At 38.0% G+C, this 25,363-nt stretch overlaps 2 protein-coding genes across 10 annotated transcripts in view; both read left to right on the top strand.

The window, feature by feature from the left end:
* The window catches only part of prpsap2 (phosphoribosyl pyrophosphate synthetase-associated protein 2), a 31,309-nt gene extending 11,331 nt beyond the window's left edge, over positions 1-19,978 (top strand). For 5 of the 6 annotated variants that reach the window (XM_041206382.1, XM_041206380.1, XM_041206384.1 and 2 more), the window contains 8 exons: positions 8,294-8,360; positions 9,424-9,596; positions 12,014-12,129; positions 13,225-13,280; positions 13,701-13,849; positions 14,236-14,306; positions 19,056-19,202; positions 19,460-19,978. In XM_041206382.1, coding sequence (XP_041062316.1) covers positions 9,443-9,596; positions 12,014-12,129; positions 13,225-13,280; positions 13,701-13,849; positions 14,236-14,306; positions 19,056-19,202; positions 19,460-19,618 — 852 coding nt within the window. In that variant the 5' untranslated portion in view covers positions 8,294-8,360; positions 9,424-9,442 and the 3' untranslated portion in view covers positions 19,619-19,978. Of the gene's footprint in view, positions 1-8,293; positions 8,361-8,614; positions 8,637-9,423; positions 9,597-12,013; positions 12,130-13,224; positions 13,281-13,700; positions 13,850-14,235; positions 14,307-19,055; positions 19,203-19,459 lie in introns of those variants that run through there. The other variant, XM_041206383.1, reaches the window with a different exon arrangement.
* Positions 19,520-25,363, top strand: part of slc5a10 (solute carrier family 5 member 10) — a 152,425-nt gene continuing 146,581 nt past the window's right edge. For 3 of the 4 annotated variants that reach the window (XM_041206377.1, XM_041206376.1, XM_041206375.1), the window contains exon 1: positions 23,928-25,266. Coding sequence is in view for 1 of the 4 variants with exons in the window: in XM_041206378.1 (XP_041062312.1) it covers positions 19,569-19,571 (3 nt within the window). In the remaining 3 variants the exon portion in view is untranslated. Of the gene's footprint in view, positions 19,572-23,927; positions 25,267-25,363 lie in introns of those variants that run through there. The other variant, XM_041206378.1, reaches the window with a different exon arrangement.

The raw sequence follows: 25,363 nt of genomic DNA, 5'->3' as shown, positions 1-25,363 counted from the left end.
TGACCCGGTAGAAAAAGGAATTGGGTCCTAAAGGCAGATGTTAGGGCTATAGGAAAGAAATTTAAAAAGTAGGACCTCAAAGGTAGTAATCTCTGGATTACTCCTAGTGTCAGATGCTAATGAGTACAGAAATATGACAGTGCAGATGAATATATGGCTACAGAGGTGGTGGAGGAAGGAAAGCTTTTGATTTCTGGAGCATTGGGACTGGATCTGGGAAGATGGGACCTGTACCAGCTGGATGGGTTGCATCCTGACAGGGCTGGTATCACAAACTACATGGGATTTTGCTGGTGCTGTTAGGGATGATTTAAACTAGCTTGATAGGGGGATGGATGAGAACCTGAGTGCAGATTCGGAAGGGAGAGAAGCAACACTGGTAAAAGACAGAAAATTAGTATGACAGTTGGAAGGCAGAGAAAACAAAAGCTAGAAAATAAACAAGTGAGTTGTTCAGTGATTGGTGATATATACTTCAATACAAGGAGTCTTGTGAATAAGGCAGATGGAATGGCACAGGTAGACTTAGAAGTATATCATAGCTGTTAATGAAACATGGTTTAAAGAGTGATTGGAATAGCAACTGAACATTCCTAGGTATGGGATTTTTGGATGGGATAGAAGGGAGATTTAAATAATAGGATTGGGGAGTCTCAATATTGGTTAAAGAAACAATCACAGATGAAGAATTGATGATATGTTAAAAGGATCATCTGATGTGGTTTGAACTGGGGAACAAAAAAGGGGCAGTCACACTGTTGGGAGTATACTATAGATTGTCAAACAACCAAAGAGATAAAAGAGGAAAAATGTAGGCAAACTGTTGAGAAGTGCAGAACAACAGGGCAGTAATAGGATATTTCAAATACCCCAATATTAACTGGTATAAAATCAGTTTAAAAGGTATAGAGGGGACAAAATTCTTAATGCATTCAGGAGAACTTTTTAAGCCAGTAAGTAGCAAGCTTGACAAGAGAAGGAATTGTTCTGGATCTAGTTTTAAGAAAGAAAGCTGGGCAGGTGGTAGGGATAACAGTAGGAAAGCATTTTGATAGTAGTGTTCATAATTTGGTTCGATTTGGCGTGGTTATGGGGAAAAAACAAAGCTTTTAATTGAGGAAAGGCCAATTTTACAATGCTAAGATGTGAGTTGAAAAAAAGTGGATTGGAAACAGCTACTTGAAGCATTCATGGAGGAAAGGGAGAGTGTTCAGAACAAACATGTTGCCACAATAAAAAGGATGGGATTCCCAAATCAAGACCCCTGGATGTTCAAGACCTGAGCACAATACGGCAAAAAAGGACCCTTCTGTTAGATACCAAGAGCTTAATACTGCAGAAAACCCAGGGGAGTATAGAAAGTGCAGGGGTGAAATTAAAAAGAAAAGTCAGAAAGTAAAGACATGGCAGGAAAAACTGTGGCATGTAAAGTCAAGGCAATCACAAAGATGAAATCACACGTAGGACTGATTAGAGACCAAAAAGGTAATGTGTGTGTAAAGGGGGAAGACATAAGCATTGATCTGAATGAATGCTTTGTCTGTCTTCTCAAAAGTGGGAGATAATGCAGACACAGCAGATAAGAAAGAGAAATGTGAAATAATTGAACGGTATACACATAATGGGAGAGGAAATATTAAGGGTTTAGCATCTTTAAAAGTGGATGCATCATCAGTGCAGGCGAAATGTACCCCAGGCTAAGAGAAACAAGGAAGGAAAAAGCAGAAGCTCTAACCATAACTTTCCAGTTCTCGCTGGTGGCTGATGTGGTTGTGGAGACTGGAAGATTGCAAGCTTTGCACCATTCCTTACAAAGGGAGGAAGTAGTAGCCTGTGTCAGCCCAACCTTGGTGGTGGGCAAATTATTGGAAACATCCTGAGGGACAGTAGAAATTGCCATTTAGAAAGGCACAAGTTAATCAATATCAGTCAACATGGATTTGTCAAAGGAAAGTCATGTTTGACTAACTTGATTTGATTTAAAATTTTAAAGAAGTGATGAGGGCAGCACATTTGATATAGAATACATTAGTTTTTAGCAAGGATGTGGACAAGGTCCCACATGGGAGACTGGTCAAAAAAATAAGAATGGAATCTAAAGGTAAGTGTTAAGAGGATCCAAAATTGGTTGTGGCAGGAAGCAAAGGGTTATGATTGCATGTTTTTGTCACTATTTCCAATGGGTTCTACCAGGCTCAGTGGGTTCCTTGCTTTTTGTGGTTTGTTCAATGAATTAGACTTGAATGTAGGGGGCATGGTTAAGAAGTTTGCAGGTGATACAAAAATTGGCCATGTGGTTGATAGTGATGAAGAAAACTGTACACTGCAGGATCATAACAATGGACTGGTCAAGTGGGCAGAAAAGTGGCTAATGGAATTCAACCTGAAAGATGTGTGGTAATGAAATTGAGGAAACTAACAAGGAAAGAAAGTGCACAATTAGTGGTAGGCTACTGAGGGCAGAGGAACAGAAGGACTTTGGAGTGCTTGTCTGCAGATCCTTGAAAGTGTCGAGACAGGTGGCTAAGGGAATTGAAGCATATGGGATATTTCCTATAATTAGCTAAGGCATAGTATATGAGGCTATATTGGAACTGTATAAAACACTAGAAAGGCTACAGCTAGAGCACTGTATATATTTCTGGTCACCACATTACAGGAAGGATGTGATCACACTAGACAGGGTATAGAGATTTGAGTACATTTTCAGGAATGGAAAATTTAGCTATGAGGCAAGATTGGACAGGCTGAGGTTTTCTTTGGAATAGAGGAGGCTAAGAGAAGGTTTAATTGTCATGCACTATATAAAATTATGAACAAGAAGTTAAGAGTTGATTGGAAGGACCTGTTTCCCTTGGCAGAGAGGTCAGTAACCAGGGGCTATAGATTTAACGTAATTGGCAAAACACTTAAGAAGGGAGTTGAGGAGTAATTGTTTTCACCCAGAGGGTGATTGGGGGTCTGGAACTCACTGCCTGAATGGTAGAATCAGAAACTCTCAACACTTTTTTTTTAAAAAAAGGCCTTGGATATGAGCATGGATTGCTGTAACTCTGCAGGGCTAAGGACCAAGAGCTGGTAAGTGTGATTAGGCTTGGATAGCTCCGTTTTTTTCTACTGGCATGGATGTGATGGGCTGAATGTCCTCCTGTGCTGTAATTTTTCTAAGTTTCTGTATTTTTCAGAGAGATGGTTTCCTTACTCAATGTGTAATTTGCTGGCAGTATAGTAGTTATATTGTCCTAGAGAATTGAGCCCAGCAGCTTTTCTGAAGGAAATATTGTCATCACAGCTGCTTTTGTGAACAGTGATGTGGATTGTGATGACTGGTGTTTGGCAAATACAATATTGCTAAATACTCCTCAATAACAATGATATCCTTTTAGTAGCTGAAATACTAGAGCCCTTTTCATTTGCATTGAATTTTAATTAATTAGATCAGCTAAATCTGGTTTGTGCTATTTGTAGGAGGACGGATTGAATCAGGAATTTGAAGGTCAGCCTCTTAACAATCATGTACATGTGGATTGCTCTTGTGTTCTGAATTGATTCCCCTTCTTATTTGTCTTTGTTGTTCCCGAGGAACCGATTGATGTGTGTTTGCATTCAGTTCCCACACTCTGATGCCATGAGAGTGAGAATGTTCAAAGAGGGTTATTGCGGCCACAATCAATACTGGTTTCACCCATCATACAAGCACCTGTTTCATAGCATTCTGGGGTGCAGAAACTCAGGTTGTTTTAAAACCCCCCCCCCCCCCCCCCCCCCCCCCCCCCCCCCCCCCCCCCCCCCACACTCTCTACCAGTTAAGGAGGCTGCTAGGAACAGTTGTATCCAATTACTGCCACGGTTGAGATTAAAGATTGCACCCGTGCTGTTACCTACTTGTGTTTACCAAATGAATTACAGGGCAGTTGGTTTGGATTTCAAGTCAACTCACCCCTAGGTTTTAAGGTAGATTTTATGTAGGTATAATTGTGAGCGGGATGGTGTCTTGTATTTCAATTTTGAGTGATTTATATCCTAATTTAACAAGACTGAATTATCAATTCAGCCATTGTCATAGGTCAGCTGATTAATTCAGAGTTCAAGAAAAATCAAAAAAAAAACTTCCACTTCTTCCATAGAGTCATAGAAGTCTACAGCACAAAAAAAGGTCCTTTGGCCCATCGAGTCTGCGCCGGTCAAACAAGTACCTAACTATTCTAATCCCATTTTCCAATACTAGGACTATAGCCTTTTATGCCATGGCATCGCAAGTGCACATCCAAATACTTCTTAAATGTTATGAAGGTTTCTGCCTTTACCACCCTTTCAGGCAGTTAGTTCCAGATTCCCACCACCATCTGGGTGAAAAAATTCTTTCTCACATCCCCTCTAAACGTCCAGTTCCTTACCTTAAATCTATGTCCCCGGGTTATTAATCCCTCCACCAAGGGGAAAAGTTCCTTCCTGTCTACCCTATCTGTGCCCCTCATAATTTTATATACCTCAATCATGTACTCCCTCAATCTCCTTTGCTCCAGGGAAAATAACCCCAGTCTATCCAATCTCTCCTCATAACTAAAACTCCTCAGCCCAGGCAACATCCTGGTAAATCTCCTCTGTACTCTCTCTAGTGCAATCACATTCTTCCTATAATGCAGATTCCAGAATGGTACGCAATACTCCTGCTGTGGCCTAACCAGCATTTTATACAGTTCCAGCATAACCTCCCTGCTCTTATATTCTATGCCTCGGCTAATAAAGGCAAGTATCCCATATGCCTTCTTAACCATCTTATCGACCTGTCCCGCTACCTTAAGGGACCGGAGGACATGCACACCAAGGTCCCTCTGATCCTCGGTACTTCCCAGGTCCTACCATTCATCGTGTATTCCCGTGCCTTCTTTGTCCTGCCCAAGTGCATCACCTCACACTTATCCAGATTAAATTCCATTTGCCACTGATCAGCCCATCTGACCAACCCGTCTATACCCTCCTGTAATCTAAGGCTAACTACTTCACTATTTATCACCCCACCAATTTTCGTGTCATCTGGGAACTTACTGATCAAACCTCCTACATTCAAGTCTAAATTGTTTATATATACTGCAAACAGCAAGGGACCCAACACCGATCTCTGTGGAACCCCAATGGACACAGGCATCCGGTCACAAAAACACCCCTCGACCATCACCCCCCTGCTTCCTGCTTTGGGAAGCATAAATTACTTCCCGTTTATTCTATTTACAGATTCTCAGAATTGTGGTAAACTTTGAAGACAGACTCTTGAATCTTGCTCACGTGCTTTGAAGTTTAAACTGTGTATTAGCAGCCCATTGGCCAGGCTAGGTGAGTGCTAAGAGCAGAAATCCAATTTAATTTGTTTCAGCAACACATATTAGCAAGGTATGAAAAATGCAATTAAAGTACTGGAGTTCATTTCTAGAGGAAAAGAATTAAAACTTGTTGAATTTGTATAGAACCTTGTTTAGACCACACTCAGCATGGTTCAGCTCTCTGTATTACAAAAAGGATATAGAATCACTGGAGACCTTGCAAATCTTTTTACACTGATGATACCTGAAGAACCAAGGGGTTCTAACTATAAGGAAGACTGAGGAGTCTGGGTTCTTTCTACTCTGGAGAAGAGCAGACTGAGAGATGACTGACTAGATACCTTTAAGATTGCTCTGGGGCAGTAACTGGTGTACATACCTCTTGGTGTCGATGCAAACTGAAATATTTACATTGCAATGTATAAACATAAAGCAGATATGTTTAATCTTGAATGATATATGTAGACCAAAATGTGAAGTAGAAGCTAGTTAATGCATTTGGAAGAGATTGAATTGTAGTTGCTCTGCACAGGTTTATTGGGAACACAAGTGATGAGCTTCACTTGCCAAATACTTAACGTTACATTTTGTTTTCATAGGTGTCTAGGGTGAATCACTCTCAGGTTTCAAAAGTACAAATCATTTGATGACTTATCGCAGTACTGAATTTGAGCTTTTAAAAACAGTTGCTGGTTCAAATATAAGTTGTGCAATTTTTTTTACGATTGGTTTCTGAGATGAGTTTCATGGTACTGCAACAAGGAAAATTCTATCACTTTAATGTTTGGGGTTGGGGATGAAAGAATTGTAGACATGATTTAAGTCAGGATGAACTGTTCTTTTCAAATGTGCTAAAGTTCTCAGTTACAAAGGTTTATGGTTCCTTTAGAAAAGAAAAAAGCAGCAAAGCTACTGGATTAGTGATTGAACAAGTAAAATTCAGTTACTCAATAGCATTTTGGCATTCTTAATTTGCTGAGGAGTAGCATTCTGATAATTACTGTGAAAGCACAAACCTTGCTTGTCACTTATTTACTAACCCATTATCAATGATAATGCTTCAGAGTATTTTGAAGGTAAATATTTCTATGAGAAAGTTATGCTTGTACAACTGCTGTAAAAAAAAAAAAATCACTTGGCTCTGATCCATTATGTTTAAGTTGGAAAAAAAATTGTTCAGTGTTACTTAATTTGGTTTTTTTAGGCTTTGCGCTGTTGTGAATTGGGCTAAAATGGTAGAGACTGCGATGTGGCATCCAGAAGTACTTTGTGCATTAAGAAATAGTCTGTAATAAATCGACTATTGCCAGCAAGAATATGTTGTGCTAATGAGCTTGATAGCATGGGTGGATTTGGTTGCACAACACCATGGCCTGATCACTGCAAGGTACAATGGCTGAACAAAGCAAAACTCCTTTTGGTGATGTGAAATGCTATATTCACAAAACACAGTGCAAGAAAAGTATCACTTCCAGATCAAGCAAATCTTAGTCAATTGCAGAATAAAGTACCTCTTTGCCATTAGCAGTTCTGTCACAGAACAGTACTTGTCTTGTTCCAAAATAATGATTTTTTCCCCTTCCTCGGTCCAGTTGTAATGAATGAGCTGTAGTGCATTTTTGTGCTATGGACCATTGAGCAGTAGTACCTAGTGGGATGCAACTTTAAGTTCACTTCACATTAGAAGCAGAGATAACATATATTTATCCCTAAGGCCTATATTTAACCTGATCGCAGAACTGAAAATTCAATTTGATTGTGTAACTAAACCTCTCTTCCTCATCTCCCCTTCCTCAGAAAGTCTCTTAATGAAATGGCCATTTTATTTTTTTGCTTGGTGAGATACCTTTGTAAGAGTGGCTTGTATGTAACTGACCTATCTACCTTGAAAATTAAAAATACAAGCATCAACCTAAGGATTTTCTACAACTTGCATTTGCCAACAGCTCCATCTCCTAAAGTATTAAAATATTTTATGGCCAAGGAGTTAAAAATAATTTCCTGAAAGTATTTGAATCATTTTTGACCTCATCTGTTCTAAACTTAATTTTCTTGTGACAATATTGGCCCAAATTTTGGCCTGGATGACTCCAGACCCACAGCAGTGTGATTGACTCTTAACTGCCCTTTGAAATGGCTTAACAAGCTACTCAGCTATACTTGAGAACCATCAGCACCAGGACGGGCAATAAATGCTAGCCTTGCCATTAACACCCATATCCTGTGAATGAATAAAAAAATTGTGGAATTAGTACACCATAAAAGCCCAGTTAAACTTCATTCAACAAAATGTAACTTTTTCAAGGGTTTTTGCAGTCAGGCTAACGAGGTAAGAGTGGAAGCTCGTCAATTCAATTGATTGCTCTCTGGAGGTGCCTTAACATCACTCTGGAAAATAACAAAACTACTGACAGCAACTTCTAAATCTCCACATTATCCTGTGCATGGGCGGACTCCAGAATTTGCTGTCTTTTTCAGTGGTGTAATGTTGGCAAACACTGTTTCATTGTCAATACCACAGCAAAATCTGGGCCATGGCAAAGGAACAAAAATTCTAGTGTAAGTAGAAAGAAAAAATTGCATCACTTTGACACTGGCAAATGACTTGTCTCCTTTTATTTTGTGCAGTAACAGATCTTGCAAACACCTGCAGTGGTTGTGGTCTCAAATCCTTCTGCCTTTGTTTGATGGAGATCAAACCACGGAATAGTTCACCAACATAGGGTTTCCCTGTTCTTTCTCCATTTGCTTCTAATGGGCAATACTTCATTGCTTTTTATTAATTGTTGGATACCTTTTCACTTGATTTTAAGATTTTATCCCTAAATTGTGGAGAAAACCTTTCCTCTTTTTGATGTTGAGTTAGCTGTTTAGATTAAGCTGCAGAAAATAGGGATTATCAATGCGGTATTAGTTTGAACTCCATTTTAATGGTACTTAACTTTTTGGTGGTTTTCTGTTCTTTCTGATAGAAACAAGAGTACAGATTCAGGAGTCTGTCAGAGGAAAGAACGTGTTTATTATTCAGACCGTTTCAAAGTGAGTACTGTGGTGAAATGTAACTTAAGCTGCTGTGCTTTTTATTGATCAAACAGGGGACATTAACTTGTACAATTTTTATATTTGGGTTTTGAGTGAGGCGTAATTTGAAAGTGAAGCTTTAATTCTCATCTGTGCTATCTTTGATTTCAAGTTAAAGCTGTACAACTGTGATTGACGGAGGAACACCCCCACTCCTCCTGTTTCCTTAATTTCTAGAAGAATGAATACTAAAGTAACTTTTTCTCTTTCAGGTAGTGCACATACATTTTAAAGGTTAGAGCTCTTTTCAGCCGCATCAGAATACCAAATTTAGAATAGAAACGCAGGGCAAAATAGTATATAAAGCATTTATCTTGGTTTCAGTGGCTATTTCATCTGTTAATGGATTATTGCCATAAATATTTGTCATGCTAGTATGCCTGTCCTGACTCTATTCAGGAAGCCAGTCTCAACCCCAGTTCCGGTGTAAGTTGAAACCCGTGATCGTTTCTAAGAAGTATTACTTTGTTTCACCGGCTTTTTTTAAGTGCAAGTGATAGTGCCTCTTGTTCAACCTGCCTCACTGCAAAACAACTAGTAATGTCTGTGTACATGTGGTGCCTAATGCTGGATTGCCAATAAGTTGTTTTATTTTTAACTGAAACTAAGCTGAGCAGGCTTAAGTTAGGGCTGACTGCGTTTTTTTAATTTTCAGCTTCAGTGACCACTGGAAGTTATTGCTATTGTGACTGGCCTATTAGCTACCACGCTGAATTTTCAGGACTCGACCAGATCAGAATTTGAAGCCTAGTCTTAAGTCATTTGTGTGGTGGAGTTTTTTGGGTTGGGAAGAGAGGCAGGCATAACTTTTAACTTATTCTTCCTTTGCACTCCTCGAGGAGCGGTGGTGGTAACCTGCAGATAGACTTTCTGTTGCTCTTGATTGAGGATGGCTTTATTTTTTAAGAAGGAAAATGGGGTGGAGAGTAGGAGAATTAAAACAAATAAAAAGAAATGCCATTATCTGATATGAGTAAAGAAATATTTTTAAAATCATAACTTGCCTTTTCTTGTACAATAGGGATGTCAATACCACCATTATGGAACTTCTTATTATGATCTATGCCTCTAAGACCTCGTGTGCCAAGAATATCATCGGTGTAATCCCTTACTTCCCATACAGCAAGCAATGTAAAATGAGGAAACGAGGCTCCATTGTGTCCAAGCTTCTGGCATCCATGATGTGCAAAGCTGGTGAGTTGTGCTCAAGCTATTTGTTCTACATCTCAGTTCATGGAAGCTGTACACTGTGTTTTAGAGAAGATTTAAGAAAGAACTTTAACTTGTGTAGCATTTTTCTCACCCTTGAGACATCCCAAAGTAAGTTTAGAGCTGATGAATTACTTCTGAAGTGTGTTTGCTGTTTGGTAGACAAATGTAGCAGTTAGTCTCTTAACAGCAAGGTACCACAAACAGTACTGAGATGAATGACTAGTTAATCTGTTTTTAGTGATGATCAGGTGATAAACATTGGAATGGGAGCTCTTGCATTCACTTGAGAGGGCTGATGGTCTTAACTTTGAATTCCTATCTGAAAGATGACACCTCCATCAATGCAGTAATCTCTGTGCTGCACTGATGTGTCAATCTAGGTTATGTGCTGAAATCCTAGAGTGGGGATTGAATGTCCAATCTTCTGGTTTGGTGAGAGAGCTACCACTGAGTCAAGGCTGATGCTATTTAGGTATGTTACAGGGAGTCAGTAAAATAAATATCCTGGCATATTCATGGCTAGGGCATTGAGACTGTCTCTATGTTCAAAATTTTACAATCAGGCTTTTCTTTGTGAGTCACAAAGCTTTTGGGCAAATAGTCAACTTTATCCATGCCACCCCACATCCTCCGGGGTGGATGTTTGAGAGTGGAAGAGATGTTCTTGTTCAGATCTGAAGCTTATGTGGGGAATTCTAATGGCACCTCCGTCCAACTGAGTGAGCTATTAGCTGGGGAATAGTGATGGTTACAAGTCATTGAAATATATGTTTATATATGCCACCTTTCCTAATGCATCAAAGTTTGCTGTTTTAGTTAATTTGCAAATAAAATGTTGGGGGGGGAGGGGTTGACATTTTTGAACCTTGCCCTAATTCAAATTTTAGAGCATTGCAGGGGAGTTTCACACTGATTAGAATTTGGTGACACAAACCTTTGAAGAAGAAGGTCTTTACATTCTTCTTAAAAAAAAATATTGCTGGAAAAAGTGTGATAGTTTGATTAGACTACGTGACTGGTGGAGAAAACGTTGGTGCAGATTTAATGGGCTGAATGGCTTTTTCTGTACGAGGTGAAATAAGAATCTGCTGTTTCAAATCTCTACTTGTTTATCCATCTGCCTAAATATTTGGATGTATTGAGACGCTACCTAGTGAGTACTGTCAGCAGTCTATTTAGTTGCTAATACAAAACAGAAGACCTGGAAGTTTAAGATGATGTAAAGTAGTTGCCATGGAAGCCCAAAAACACTTTGACAATGGCACCTAATTGCTCCCAATTAGAAAAGCAAAATAGTGCAGATGCTGGAAATCTGAAATAAAACAAAAGTCTAGAAATACTCAGATCAGGCAGCATCTGTGGAGGGAAACGGAGTTAATATTGCTGGCTGCTAACTGTTCATCAGAACCCTGATTAATCCTGTTTAGCATCTCTTTCTGAAATAATGCTGAGTGTAGTGGAAATCTGTGTAGTCACATTGCTATAGGCAGAAAATTGGCTTAAGTTAGTTTTTCAATATCTTTCTTCTCACTAAGTTTCACAACCATGATCTATTTCAAAAATAAATTTGAACAGCTTGTGGTTTGTTGCGTCTTAGCAATTTTGAAAGATTAGTCATTGTTAAAATTTCAAACATATGCTGAGGTACTTTGGGGAATGTTTAAAGAGTTAATACTTAATTGACTGATCTAATATTTCATACAAATCTCAAGTGTTGGTGAAAAGTTCTGAGAAAATGTGGACTCTGCAGTTCTGGGATTATATGCCAATAAGGTTAAGTGCAATTTAGTTTACTGATGTAGGTTATTGCATCGTAGTGTATTGTGAATCAATTGAATTCAACAAATGGGTAAAGTGGAAGCTTATTCCACATGAGCCCTCATCACCTTGTTGAATCACTATAGCTTCCATATACAAACTGGCCACATTGATCTTCAAATCATTATATTATCTTGAGCATTTTTGGCACCATTGTGCTTTTAAGTTTGCTGAGAATAAATGGAACACAAATATGTTTTTTGAGGTTTTTTTTTCTGCCAGATTTATCTTGTTCCCAGTGTTTCTAACTAGGGGTATTTTGAACATGTAGACTGAGGTGAGGAGGGTTGCATTTCAGAAACTAAAATTTTTTGAAAGTGTAACAGTGTCCAGTCATTTCCCATTCCTGGTGAAGGAGGCTGTCTCACTTAAGGCTTGAGGTGAATGAACCTCATTCAGGAAACAAGACATTAATTAAAGCATGCAGTTTTAAGGCACATGAAAGATACTTGGGGTTAATATCCTGCCTTAGTAATTTAGTTTGCTTTTGTGATTTGATTGCTGCTGCTGCTAGGACACCAAGTGCATAAGAACTTGAGTTGCTGTTGCAGATTCTGTATTTATTTCCACACTCTCCTCAGGCTTGACTCACTTGATTACAATGGATTTGCATCAGAAAGAAATCCAAGGATTTTTCAATATTCCAGTTGATAACCTGCGAGCGTCCCCATTCCTGTTACAATACATTCAAGAAGAGGTGAGGTTAATGGAGTTATTGAATGACAATGCATTGTTTTCGGAGATGAGAAATGAGCACAGTTGGCTGTCACCAAATAAATATTAAACTACAGTTACTTGCCTCCGTATTTGAGTTGCTGAAATAAAGATGCGGAGGCTTCCCTATCTTGTTTTAAGAATTTACGTACTGTTCAGTGCTATACTTTGAAAGAACTTAAATTCACCAGTGGTTCATACTGATTTGGATATTGAGAGCTACTTTGAATAGCTCTTGAATAACATTAGTATGATATTAACCTAGTTCAACATAGGAACTGTGCTGTTTTTAAAATGAGCCTTTAAGTGTAGTGTAGCAACATGGATGGCAATGCTTACTTGATTACAAAATGTATTATTGTGTAGCATTGTTCAGAACTTTTTGCCACTTGCCAACCCATTTCCAAGACCCACCAGTATTGGTCTCTAAGCAGTGATAGAAGAAAATGGTGGGTGTTATACTGTATATACAAGTATCTATACAATAGTTTATTTTAAACTATCTATTTAACCCAGACTGTCCTTTAGGTATTAGCAACTAAGATAGTAGAAATGGGGATGAGAGAGAAGAACTGCTTGAGAAAGTGATGTAACTAGAAAAATGGCATGTTGCTATTCTGTATAATGTAGTTTATGAAAACATCTCTTTCATGAAAAGCACATTACAGGGTTGTTGGATTCTAATACAAATTTTCAAATCTGTTGTGTTAAGCAAAAATAAAGTTAATTATTATTTCTACCATAGCTTAACAGTACAAGCAGCACTGACCAGATATGCGTAACGCAATACAAATGCATGGATTGGGTGTGCTTTTGATACGATATTAACAGATGTGTTGGTTTCATTTTTTATTTTAATTACACTTCCAAAGAAATGAAACCCAGTAACTAAATCCCAACATTTACAGCATGTACCTCTCTGTAATAGATCTATGCTGGTTTTAAAATATTAAACAATGGTTATAATGTGATATGAGTTGAGTATCAAATAATGCTGATGGTATGTATCACTGTATGTAAGGGTTTGTTGAGGAATGCATACTTGACTCTCTCTCTCTCTCTCTCCCTTATTGTGCAGATCCCAGATTACAGAAATGCGGTCATTGTTGCGAAGTCCCCAGCATCTGCCAAAAGGTGTGTGCCAGGATCGGAATATTTAAAAATCCATTTGTAGGATGTGAGCATTGATAACCAGGCCTGCATTTATTGCCTATCTCTAATTGTCCTTGATAAGGTTGTGGTGAGCCACCACCTTGAACCGCTGCAGTTGTTGTGGTGTAGGTACACCCACGGTGCTGTTAGGGAGGGTGTTCCAGGATTTGGACCCAGAGACAGTGATGGTGATATGTTACAAGGTCACAGTAATTGAGTTTCCACTGAAATCCTAGCAAATGCGACAATGTTTTCCTTGTTCCTTCAATGTTTCTAGCTCACATTAATTTTAAATTGGATATATTGCGTTCAAATCAGACACTGCTCTACAGTGTAATGTTACAAGCAAGAGGTTTTCTGTTGCAGGTCTGTTTCTCAGAGGCTTTTTCTGTTCTGTTTCAGAGCACAGTCTTTTGCTGAGCGGTTACGTTTAGGAATTGCAGTGATTCATGGTGAAGTGCAAGATGCAGAGTCAGATTTAGTAGATGGCCGACATTCGCCACCTACAGTGAAAAATGCAGCAGCCATACACCCCAGTCTGGAAATCCCTAGTAGGTGTACAGTGACACGTGCCTTGCTATTTTTGTTAAGCAAATTGATTGCGGAAATAAAGCTCCATTATTCTATTTTAAAAAGTAGTTTAGAAATATTATTTGAGGCCAGGTTCTTGCTATATGTGAAAATTTTGAATGCTGATACCACCAGGCCATACTGGTAACTGTACACTGGTGTTGATTGGATGTGAAGAATTAAAGGCTTTGGTGCTTTTACTTACTATACTTCATAAATCATATTTTTAGGTGCCAAGTTTGTGGCTGCAGAAGCTACTTCGTAATTGACAGTGAGTGTTTGATATGACTGGATTGCACAGGTCTATTGAAATAAGCTTATGCGGTGCAACAGGTGTAATTATTTTGACTTCATTTTTCCTCATCAGTGGCCATTCCAAAGGAAAAACCTCCAATCACAGTCGTTGGAGATGTAGGAGGAAGAATAGCTATTATTGTGGTGAGTTGGCTTTCGAAAGTCTTTATAAAACATGAAAACTGTACATAATTAGGAATGCTTTACTTTGAAGGTACTAGGAAGGAAATGTATCTTCTGCTTTTCAAGAAGTACATTGAGTTTTGCTGAAAATATAAAATAGTAAAACAAATTAACTTTTTAAAAGCAGTTTTTACATAGGATATACAGCACAGCAACAGGCCATTTGGCTCAACCAGTTCATGCCAGTCTTTATGCTCCACTTGAGCCACCTCCCATCTTCCTTATCTACATTGATCATTGTAAACCTCTATTCCCTTTATCATAGGCTTGTCTAGCTTCCCCTTAAATGCATCTAAACTATTCACTATGCTGTACTTAAATTGCTAGAAGGCATTTGACAAAATGCCACATCATTTTGACAAGTTGCCACATTAAAAGTTATTATGCAAAATAAGAGCTCATGGTGTAGGGGGTAATGTATTATCATGGATAAAGGATTGGTGTTATGACCACAGCCAGTGTTAATTGCTGCGCAAACCAAATCCCACAGGGAAACTTGGCTTAAGGTCCTTACCCTTTTATTTCGTATTCTGAAAACGAGAAAATGGCGTACCAGTCTCAGCAGTAAGAGGTCCAGTAACACTTTTAAGTGAAAGATTTATTAACAAGAATAAAAAAAAACTTAAGCACACAAGATTACAGTTGCACAATTAAGGTTAGTCTTACAAACATTCCTGCAGAAAAACTCTCTGCTTGGTCAGACCCACAAGTGAACACCTTCCAGGCAACCTGGAACCCTTATAGATATTTAACTATACAAAATCCAGTACTATTACCCAAGGCAAACTGCTGTAGTTTCAACGAAGACAAACCACATGACCTGTAACTTGCTTCCACTCTGCTGTGGAAAACCAAACTTCAGAATAAAACTGCCTTTTGCAGGCCAGGACTTTTCTGGCTTGACTGGATGGTTGATTCAAACTGCATCCTTTCCCAGCTCCAGCTGCTCAAACAGCTATATCACAACAGCTCAACAGAAACTCTAAAATATCTTTTTCCCCCTTTCATCTCGGATTCCATTGTTTTCACATCTTTGAAACTCAAATCCTTCCAAATATAAAATCTTTCCTGTCTCCATCTTGTCTTTGCTTTCAGGTCAATATAATATCCCCCCTTCTATTTACCTATGTAACTCCTGCAAGCTGCAAACATGTTTCTTGATACCTCTGACTCCCTTTGGTATTCAAACAAACTCTCATCTAAAAATGCAAATGTTAGATCTAACCCATTTACTTGCACCTTAACCTAACGCCTCTATCCTTTTCATGTTTTAAACCCTCTGAATAACATGTCTCCTATTAATCTCTGCCCAGATTAATTAAATCATACATATGTGCGCGGGCACGCACACACACCCTTTTCCACAGAATGACATATTTTCCAAAAATATTTCTAAAAAATCGATTTCTCTCATTGATTAGCTATAGTGTGTAAGCATAAATGGGTTATTTTACAGTTGGCAAGATGTGAGGAGTGGAGTGCCACAGGGCTCAGTGCTGGGGCCTCAACTATTTATAATTTATATCAATGATTTGGATGAAGGGACCAAATGTATGGTTGCTAAATTTGCTGCTGATACAAAGATAAGAAAGTAAGACGTGAAGAGAACATAAGGAATCTGCAAAGGGACATAGGTTATGTGAGTGGGAAAAAATTTGGCAGATGGAGTATAATGTGGGAAAATGTGAAATTGCTTGCTTTGGCAGGAAGAATAGAAAAACAGCATATTATTTCAATGGAGAGAGATTACAGAACTCTGAGTTATAGTGGGATCTGGGTGTCCTGGTACATCACAAGAAGTTAGTATGCAGATACAGCATGTATTTAGAAGGGCATATGAATATTATAGTTTATTACAAGGGGAATGGAATATAAAAGTAGGGATGTTTTGCTACAGTTGTACAGGGCATTGGTGAGACCACATCTAGACTACTGGGTATAGTTTTGGTCTACTTAGGAGGGATATAAAGTGTTAGAAGCAGTTGAGAGAAAGTTCACTTGACTAATACCTGGAAGGGGGTGGGGGAGCTTCTTATAAGGAAAGATTGGACAGGTTTGGCCTCTATACATTGGAGTTCAGAAGAATTGGAGGTGATCTTATTGAAACACATGAGACTTGACAGGCTGGATGCTGAAAGGACATTTCCCCTTGTGAAAGAGACTCGAACTAGGGGACACGGTTTTTGAAAACAAGGGATCTCCCATTTAAGACTGAGGTGAGGAGAATTTTTTTCTCTAGAGGTTCATGAGTCTTTGGGACACTCTTCCCCAGAGAACAGTGGAGGCAGTGGTCGATAGATTCTTGAGTAACAAGGGAGTGAAAAGTTATTAGGGGTAAGTGGGAATGCGGAGTTGGCCACAATCAGATCAGCCATGATATTGAATGGTGGATCATGCTTGAGGGTCCGAATGGCCTACTAATTCATATGTATGTACCTCCACTCCTTGTGGTAGCGAGTTCCACTTTATCACCACACTTTGAGTGAGGAAGTCAGAATCTTCTGCGTTTTTTTTATTTTTTAAGTGACTAATTATGATCTTTTAGAATTGTGACCTAAGCACTATTGCTATGATAGAACTAGTTCAATACTGGGAAAGGAGACAGCAAAAAAAGAAGGCATTTCATTTGCAAAAATACTACTGGTGAAGTAAATGGTGACTTTCAGAATAAACTAGTTTTTGACTTTTGTGATTGCAGTTAATTCAAATTGGTCTTTTATGCTAATACTTGCGCATAATATATATTTATATTTTCAAACCTTAATATAAACCAGCACTTCCAGAATAAATTTAAAATCCTTCAAGATTAGTGAATCTTGTGAGTCAAATTAATACTGCTTGCCACCCCTGATCTTTTATTTTTAATATTGTAATAATTATACATGAATAAGGTCAGATGTAGAATTTCACAATTTTGAAACATCTGGATTTATTGACCTATGTTTTAAAGTTGGTAAAATGTACAACTATACTGAGGAAGAATTTTATAGTTGTAAAAGAGGCTAGCCATTCAGTCGCATTTTATTGCGTTTCATGAGAAACATGAACTTCATTAATTTGATTTCAAGCTGGAAGTTTGGTGGTGAAGCCTCTAATTCATCATGCTTTTTTTGTAAATAAACAGACTTCACTGTGAACTGGCACTGAGCCAATGAGGTCCATGTGTTCATTATTCTAAGTTGGCAAGAGAACGAAGTTGTTCTGCATTGCCAAACCAATAAAATTATAATTGGATTTTCATCCTATTAAGCTAATTATCAGTATCTTTCTCCTTTAAAGTTGTTTGACTTCACTGAGAGCAGAGGGGAATAGCATGTTCAGTTTTCAGTGATAGAGCGGAGGGGAATAGAATGTTCAGTGTTTTTTTTAATGCTGACCATTCTTGAAATCATCTAAATTTTCTGCAAATTAAATGGCTTTTTTTTGTGTTGGGGAACGATCAGTGCTGCTCGTAATCACTCATAAATAATTTAGTGAGGGGAGGAGAAGTATGAAAGAGAAGGATAGCCTGGGGAGTTTTAAACAAAAACTAATTGGAATCTTGTGATTGAATTGCAATCCAAAGATTGTCTACTATCAAATTAATTTAATGCCTGAAAATTGGCAGACTATCTATTTAGCTTGTAAATTAACTTTGAACTCACTATTCAATATTCATTTCAACAGAAGATCATATGAATCTTTAACCAATAAATCCCTTAAAATGAAGTTCCTACTGTACTGCAGCAGTTTACAATAACCTTAATCTCAAGCATCTATATCTACTGCTTCAGAGCTACATTTTGCAATTTCCTGTATCGGTCATTTTTAGCGTTGGTGCCAAATGACCAGCTGCTTTGTGCCCTGGTGTTTCCTGTAAAATACTTGTGTTAATGTTGTTCCAAACTACTTTCACTTCTTTTGTCAGTTATTTTCAAATTGTTCTGTGTCAGGATCTGGAGACCCCTGTGCTAATGTTTGAAATACATTAAGACATGTTATGCAAGCAATAGCACTGTTTTGGTGTATAGAAAATGAATAGTCTATAGATACAGAAATCTAGTAGTCTTGTGGATCCCATTTTGAATATACTGGTCTTGAATCATCAGTTTGTGATTAATTTAAATCTCAGCTTAAATCAGGAGTTGAAAGAGCAGTGTGTTGTATCATCCTTCCTCTAAGAAGCTCTGTAAGAAGAGACTCATGTACTTCATTTTAACTTGATTTGGGGAAAAAAACACTGTACCACAAGCCTACATATAACATCACTTTGCTGTCTGTCATGTCCAGCTAATGATGGAGAATGACTTTCTGGAAAGTTGGCGACTGTTGCCTGGCTGTCCACAATGTAATGGATCTAGCTTGATCCCTTTTAGGATGATTATCATCTATTGCCACATTGCAAACCTTTGGTTAAGATAGCTTCTATTATGACAGAAGTGAAAAGGCTTGTATTGACAAATGTGGTATTGGATTAGTCTTTATTGTACACTAAACTGCATTTGCTTTTGGGTATACTGCTGTAATGCAGCTCAGGAATTATAAACGTAAACCTGGAGTGAGATGGTTTACAGATACTTGTTGAATTCCTGGACACCAATGGGATGTCATTTTGTGCTCCATAAACAAAGCTGCTTTGTTCCCATCGCTTCTGCAGTTAAAGAATTAGGCATTTATTTTCTTGAAGTAGGATTACTGATGGATCATTTTTTAATATTGAATTTTTGACAGGATGACATAATTGATGACGTTGATAGCTTTTTAGCAGCTGCAGATACGTTGAAGGAGAGGGGAGCTTACAAAATCTATGTAATGGCAACCCACGGTCTTTTGTCATCTGATGCGCCCAGGTTGATAGAAGAATCAGCAATTGATGAGGTAACTGAAGTCTGCTGATTGGTAGTTCATGATATTGAGTTAAGTATTTATAGATTGTTTTCTGTATTACTTGTAAGGAAGTTATAATTCAGCCTGTATTGTAAAATGCAAAGCGCCTCAAGTTCTATTTATTACAGAAAAATAGCAGTTCCTAATTGTAATTAGCTGTTCAACAGTGCAGACTTGTTAAATTATTGGCAGAGTTCTTGCATTGAGCTAGCATTTTCCTGTTGATCATATATGTTGCTCTTCTGCAGGTGGTAGTAACCAATACAATCCCGCATGAAATCCAGAAACTCCAGTGCCACAAAATAAAGACCGTTGACATCAGCATGATCTTGTCTGAGGCCATTCGCAGAATCCACAATGGTGAATCAATGTCATATCTATTCCGAAATATTGGTATGGATGATTGAAATGGTGTTCCCTAAGGCCAACTCGAAGTGTACCTTTACTTAACTTGGCAAGGAAGTGTCGTGATTCACTGGTGCAAAACCTTAAGTTTCTATAAAAAGAGGCCAACTTTGTAAAGTGAATTTTTAGGAAACAATGCTGAATATGAAGACTTAACTATATGATACTTCAGATTTCCTTGCTATTTTGTAAGCTCAGAAGTATGACCAAAATCCCTCTTTGTTTTAATTGCTTTTGTATTTAGGAGTATTGTACTGTGTTTTGCATATCGTAACTACATTTTTGCTCTCGAAGATAATCTGCTCCAGGCTGAGATGGCAGCACAATAAAGAGTAATAAACATAAATACGTGAAATAGCCAACCTGGATTGTGCTAATTTCCTACATTTATAACTTGACTACACTTCAAAAGTTCTTTATTGATGTAAAGTGCTTTAGGATGTCTTGCAGTCGTGAAGGGCGTTATATAAATGCAAATTCTTTTTAATATGTATAAACTGGAACTTTTTAAAAAGTGAATGTATCAATATCACGCATGGTGAATTAGTTGAAGAACTAAATGGAATCGCTTGGTATTTCCTTTTTCTGCGTAAGGAATAAAATTTCAATTTCAATGGGTCTACTCGACCCTTTTTTTAAAAAAAAGACCTTTAACGTTTTTTGGGGGAAAAAAATATTGTAACAAAACGTATTCCCATCCACCCGCAGATTATCCTGATGAAATTCATGTTTTGTGCTGCTTTTTCTGAAGGAGTGCGGTTCTACAGCTAACATGGTCCTCAAGTAGTTGTTATGCATCTAAAGTGGCACCTGTTTTATCTGGCCGTGGAGGACACAACAGAGTCAGATGCTCTGCTATGTAGGAACTGTAGATGCACATAGACGTACACTGGATACCAGTTAAGAGTGGGAAAGCTTGTTATACTTCCTACCTTCACTCTGTAGCCCAAGGACACTGGGAACAATTGTGATGCTGTACTGTGTACAGGGTCAGGAAACTTTGCAGAAACCATGGATAAATCAGCAAGCTTATTGATCTTTATTGCTAAATTCCACAGTACATGACGTATTAATCCACTAAGCCATGTTGGAAGTTTTTAAACATTTTTTCCAAAAGATTTTTGTTTCCAAGCTTATAGTCTGGATCATTCATATGAAAAGAAGCCACACTTCCTGTAAAATCTGTAGCACCATTAAAAATAATAGCTATTTAAGTTGTGCTGGAGTATTCAGAAAGTATTAACTTAGTGGGTTTGAGTTGGAAAAAATGTCAGCAGTTTTGTGCTCAAACAAGTCTGGACACCAATTCATAAATCAACACAAGATCAGTGCATTTAGTCTAATATGTGCGTGGTTACTTTTGACATTAGATTGCTGTTTGCCCTTTGTGCTCCCTCATATTAGTGCGATAGCTTCGGATTGTCCTCCTTTTTATAAACGTCAGATTGCCATATAATTTACACTCATTCATCATGTACTGAGGGTCCTCCCCTGTAAGAATATAAGTAACATTTTGTGAACTGCCTGCTCTTGACCTATTAAGATTCATAAAATAAGAGAATCAATTAGCTTAATACCATTTTATATTTGTGCTGGCCTGCTTCAGTGAATGTGTAACTTAGTCAAGAAGCACTTGATCCACCGGTCATAATAAATTACAGCACAGCCCATCAGTCAGTATCTGAAGAAAAGATTAACAGTCATGTTGGTAACCAATGAATAGATTTCCAGCTTTTTGAAGATTAAACATTCTGAAGGGAATTTTTGGGTGACACTGTGAGTGATGCTGTAATTGTTCTAATCTTATTCCATGGTTTGCAGAGACTTCAAGACCACATGGAAGGGACTGACTGATTTACAGGTGTAAACATACAGATATAAACATAAGCAACACAGACCGCAGTGCCATCTTTTTTGAGATGTAACAGACAATTTAAAGTGTAGGATGAAAATTTTATATATTAAAATTGTAGGGCCGTACCGTTTAAATGAAGCTGTAACTAAGCAGGAGTAGATATTGGTGTTTTTCTACAAAGTGATTCGATTGCTTGTTGACATTATATTTGTAACACATAATGTAGACTCTAGTATTGAGTTTACTTAAACAGCCAATTCCAACCGAAGAATAAATACTGACCTCAACCTAAGGACTTCCCAGTACTACATAAGGATATCTCCTCCTTCCCCCCCCACCCCCAAATTTCTACATCAACCATTCCTAAATATGTGGATTATAGTCAGCTTTCACCTGTTATCCAGAGCACAATGGAGAGCTGTGTTTGATTGGCCAAATGCACCTCAGCGAACAGAAGCAGGATGCTTTATTTTCTGGATCCTTTGCTAGTTTCCAATTGAGCTAAAATGAGAGTATGCTGCCTTGGGCTTCTCGTAACATGTAGATAGATCAGGAGCCTGCTACTTGTATCACTCGCTACTTGGTTGATCAGAAGCTGGCTTGCCTTTTAAAGCCCTTTGAACACCTGTCTCTATCTGTCCCATTTTAATGTGTGTCTCTCCTCCCTGCCTCCTTCTACTTAAAGCTGAGGGAGTTCTGGGATGACATGTCCTACAAATACACAATTTGTCTCCCAAGCAACTTGTAAGTCATAGACTTTGTATTTCTTCTGTAAATAGATGGTTTGGTAGCCATTGGCACTTCTGTTAATAATAAAGAATCTCCTGTGACCTTGCTCGCCTTTATTCGGAGCAACAGGCATGTCTTTTACCTGTATTTGTTGTAACAGGCTGACGTTGCAGTACCATCTTTTGAGCAAGTAAGACTAACAGGCATTCTTGCCTCATTACTCTTAAGGTAACAGCACCATCCTCTGGAGGATTTAGAACTAGTAGTTGTTGCTATTACATAATGAGAAAGGCGGTGCTTGTGTTACCAATGCAGGGTGATATATTTTAGAAACCTTTCAGACTGGAAGTGTCCCACTTCTTTATAGGCACAAAACAAATAAAAAAAAAACAGAAAAGGCAACCATCTTTGTGGATATTTCTGACTGAGGGAAGCTAGGGCTTTACAACCAGCTGTATCCATAGCAAAAAGCATTCATGGGTCATCCTCTAATTAGCTTCAGGATATCTTATCAGAGGAAGTGGCATCTAATTGACCTCAGGTTCTGTTTAGAACAATTAGACTTTTTTGTCCTTGAAGGGAAACCAATTCCACTAGATCGTTGATGATAAATTATGTATTGTGGTATACCACTAATGTCCTTTAACATAGAGAATCCTCCAACTCACCACAAGCAACACCACAGGAGTTCCTTTATTATATCAATAAATGCAGAAAGCTTATCTAGCTGTTAATTGACCTTTCCACCTGATTTAAGCAGCTCATGCTATTGATTATTTGAGTATTGGGTTGAATATTAAAACTGGGAATGCTGGCATGTATTTGGGCACCTAGCTGTGTTCATTGTCATCTGCTCTTAGGTTTGCTTTTCACCAGATTGAAAGAGATTCATGCCTGGCTTCTGTGTTTGTTTTAGAAAATGACTCAAAGTTGTGGCACACTAGCCTGTATGTTCATACACTTTTTCTTTAAAGTTTGAAGTTTGTAAGTGACTACCTCTTGGCAGACTTTCATTTTTAAAATAGGCATGCTAGGAACTTTGCATAGCTCATACAATTCTCAATAGCTTTGGTGAAAGGGACTAATGTTGAACCCAATCCTTTTCATTTCAATTGTAGTACAATACTTTTCAACTCCATATCTGGAAATATTTTGCTTGTCTTGAGCTTGGAGGAGGTTACCTGGCCACCAGTTGTTTTTGCTGATCTCGGAAAGTTTTTTTTTGGAATTTACTTCAAGAGGAAATTAAAAAGTATTCCAATCTGCCTTGCTTTAACCTATGTTGAGCGAAATGCTTAATTTCTTCCCCATCACACCCCCCCCCCCCATTTTTGCATGAGACAGATTTTTGGCTGGGGGTTGCATGTTTTGTATGTTTCTCTTTGGGTTGTTTCCTTGCAATTTAAACTTTTGAAAAATCACTTTGCTTGAAACCCAAACTCCTGAACAATATTCTTTTCACAAGGGAGCTCTAAACAAGCAAGATTTCCTGAAGGTAGATAGGTGTTTGTGGTTCAAAATTGAAAATCAAATAGAAATAAGTTGCAAATTGATAGTAAAATACATTTTTTAATATGAATGCACTAAATGTAATGAAGGGATACATGATTATAAAATGTCATGCGCAATTGTGCAGATGAAATTAGCCAACTTTTGAAAGTAACTTTTTACTGTGTGTTTTTTTTTCTTTAAACTTCAGGAAGGTTTCCTGATTAATGGTCAAGTGATCATTGAGGCAGGTAGACTTTTTGTGTGTATTTGAGGTAACGTTACTGAAGAGTGGACCCCAGGGATCGCACCAAAGACACCCCTGCTCCCGTCATGTACAGCTTAGTAATGTCTCCATCTCAAGAGAATCCAAAACCAGAACGTTTCCCTGGCTTTCTAATAGATTGAGTGCTTCACCAACAGTGCCCTGAACCGGTTTTATAAATGTCCTCTTTGTGTGTTAACTCGCATTGTCTGCAGTTGATCATACATTTAGCAAGCATTCTCCTTGGAGGAAAAAAATATCTGGTCATTGTATTGCCGTGATGGAATACTGGAATAAGAGCTGAGAATATCATGAGAAAATAGGGTGATTTTCGTGTGTGGGAAACTTGCATAATTTATCGTCTTTTATAATTTGATTCCCAATATACAAATCAGCTGATTAATGTATTCAGTGGTGAAACGTATATATTGACTGGCATGACAATTTTAAAAATTGTGATATTAAGTAATTGGCAACAGGGGTAGTGCAGAACTGCCATTGCTTGACATTTTAATTGCTTGATTTTGTTTGTATTTATTACTTTATCTGTGCAAAATGAGTCAATTTAAAGAGCGGGTTTTATCATCACTATCCCATTTTCCCACCTCTTTAAATTGGACTTTGTTTTATATGTAATTCTAGCATTCTTATCAGCGAAACTGGCCGGAAGGACTTGCAGAACCATTGCTGATCAAGCTGTGTAACATCAGTAGCAATGGTCACTGATGCAAGAGTTTTAAATCTTCATTTCAGCTGTGTATATTCTTTGAGTGCTTTCATACCCATTCAGTTTCACTGATGTGATTACTACCCCACTGTCTTTAGCAAAAATTCAAAATTAAAAACACAAATGGACAGTAAATTACTGCTGCTGAGTGTTTTTTCAATGACAGTTTGCAATGGGACCTTGCTGGAAAACGAATTGAGGTTGTTCATATTCTTTTTATGTAGGACTGATAACATCTGCTTGAAGAGAGATTTTGCCTTTGAGCCTGGGCAAAATCAACGCCAAGGTCCCTGAAGTAAAAGGACAGTGGTCTTACATAATGCTTCGTCTCTCGCCAACACAGTTATGATAAAATCTAAAAAGAAAGCTTTAATAGGAGAGATGTATGCTTTTAATTTATTTTTTTCAGATTTTTTTGTTTCATTGACCATGTTTGTATGTTTAAACTAGAAACCTGAGTGTTATGTAGTTGTGCAAAGATCTGCAAAACACTTGAAACTATTGCAAAGAATTTCTGTGCACTTGACCATCGGTTGCTTTACAAAGGTCACTGGGCCATGTTTCCATGGGATATTGGTAACCATTTGTAAGTATAGCATTTAGCTGAAGTGTAACAAAATTGATTAAAGTTTGAAAAAAAATTGCAATGTGTGAGGATATGTTTTTTAAATATATACATGTAT

The sequence above is a fragment of the Carcharodon carcharias genome, chromosome 15 (genome assembly GCF_017639515.1).
Source record: "Carcharodon carcharias isolate sCarCar2 chromosome 15, sCarCar2.pri, whole genome shotgun sequence".
Classification (NCBI taxonomy): Eukaryota; Metazoa; Chordata; class Chondrichthyes; order Lamniformes; family Lamnidae; genus Carcharodon; species Carcharodon carcharias.
Note: the sequence above shows the minus strand (reverse complement) of the source record. Positions and strands in the feature narration are given on the sequence as shown.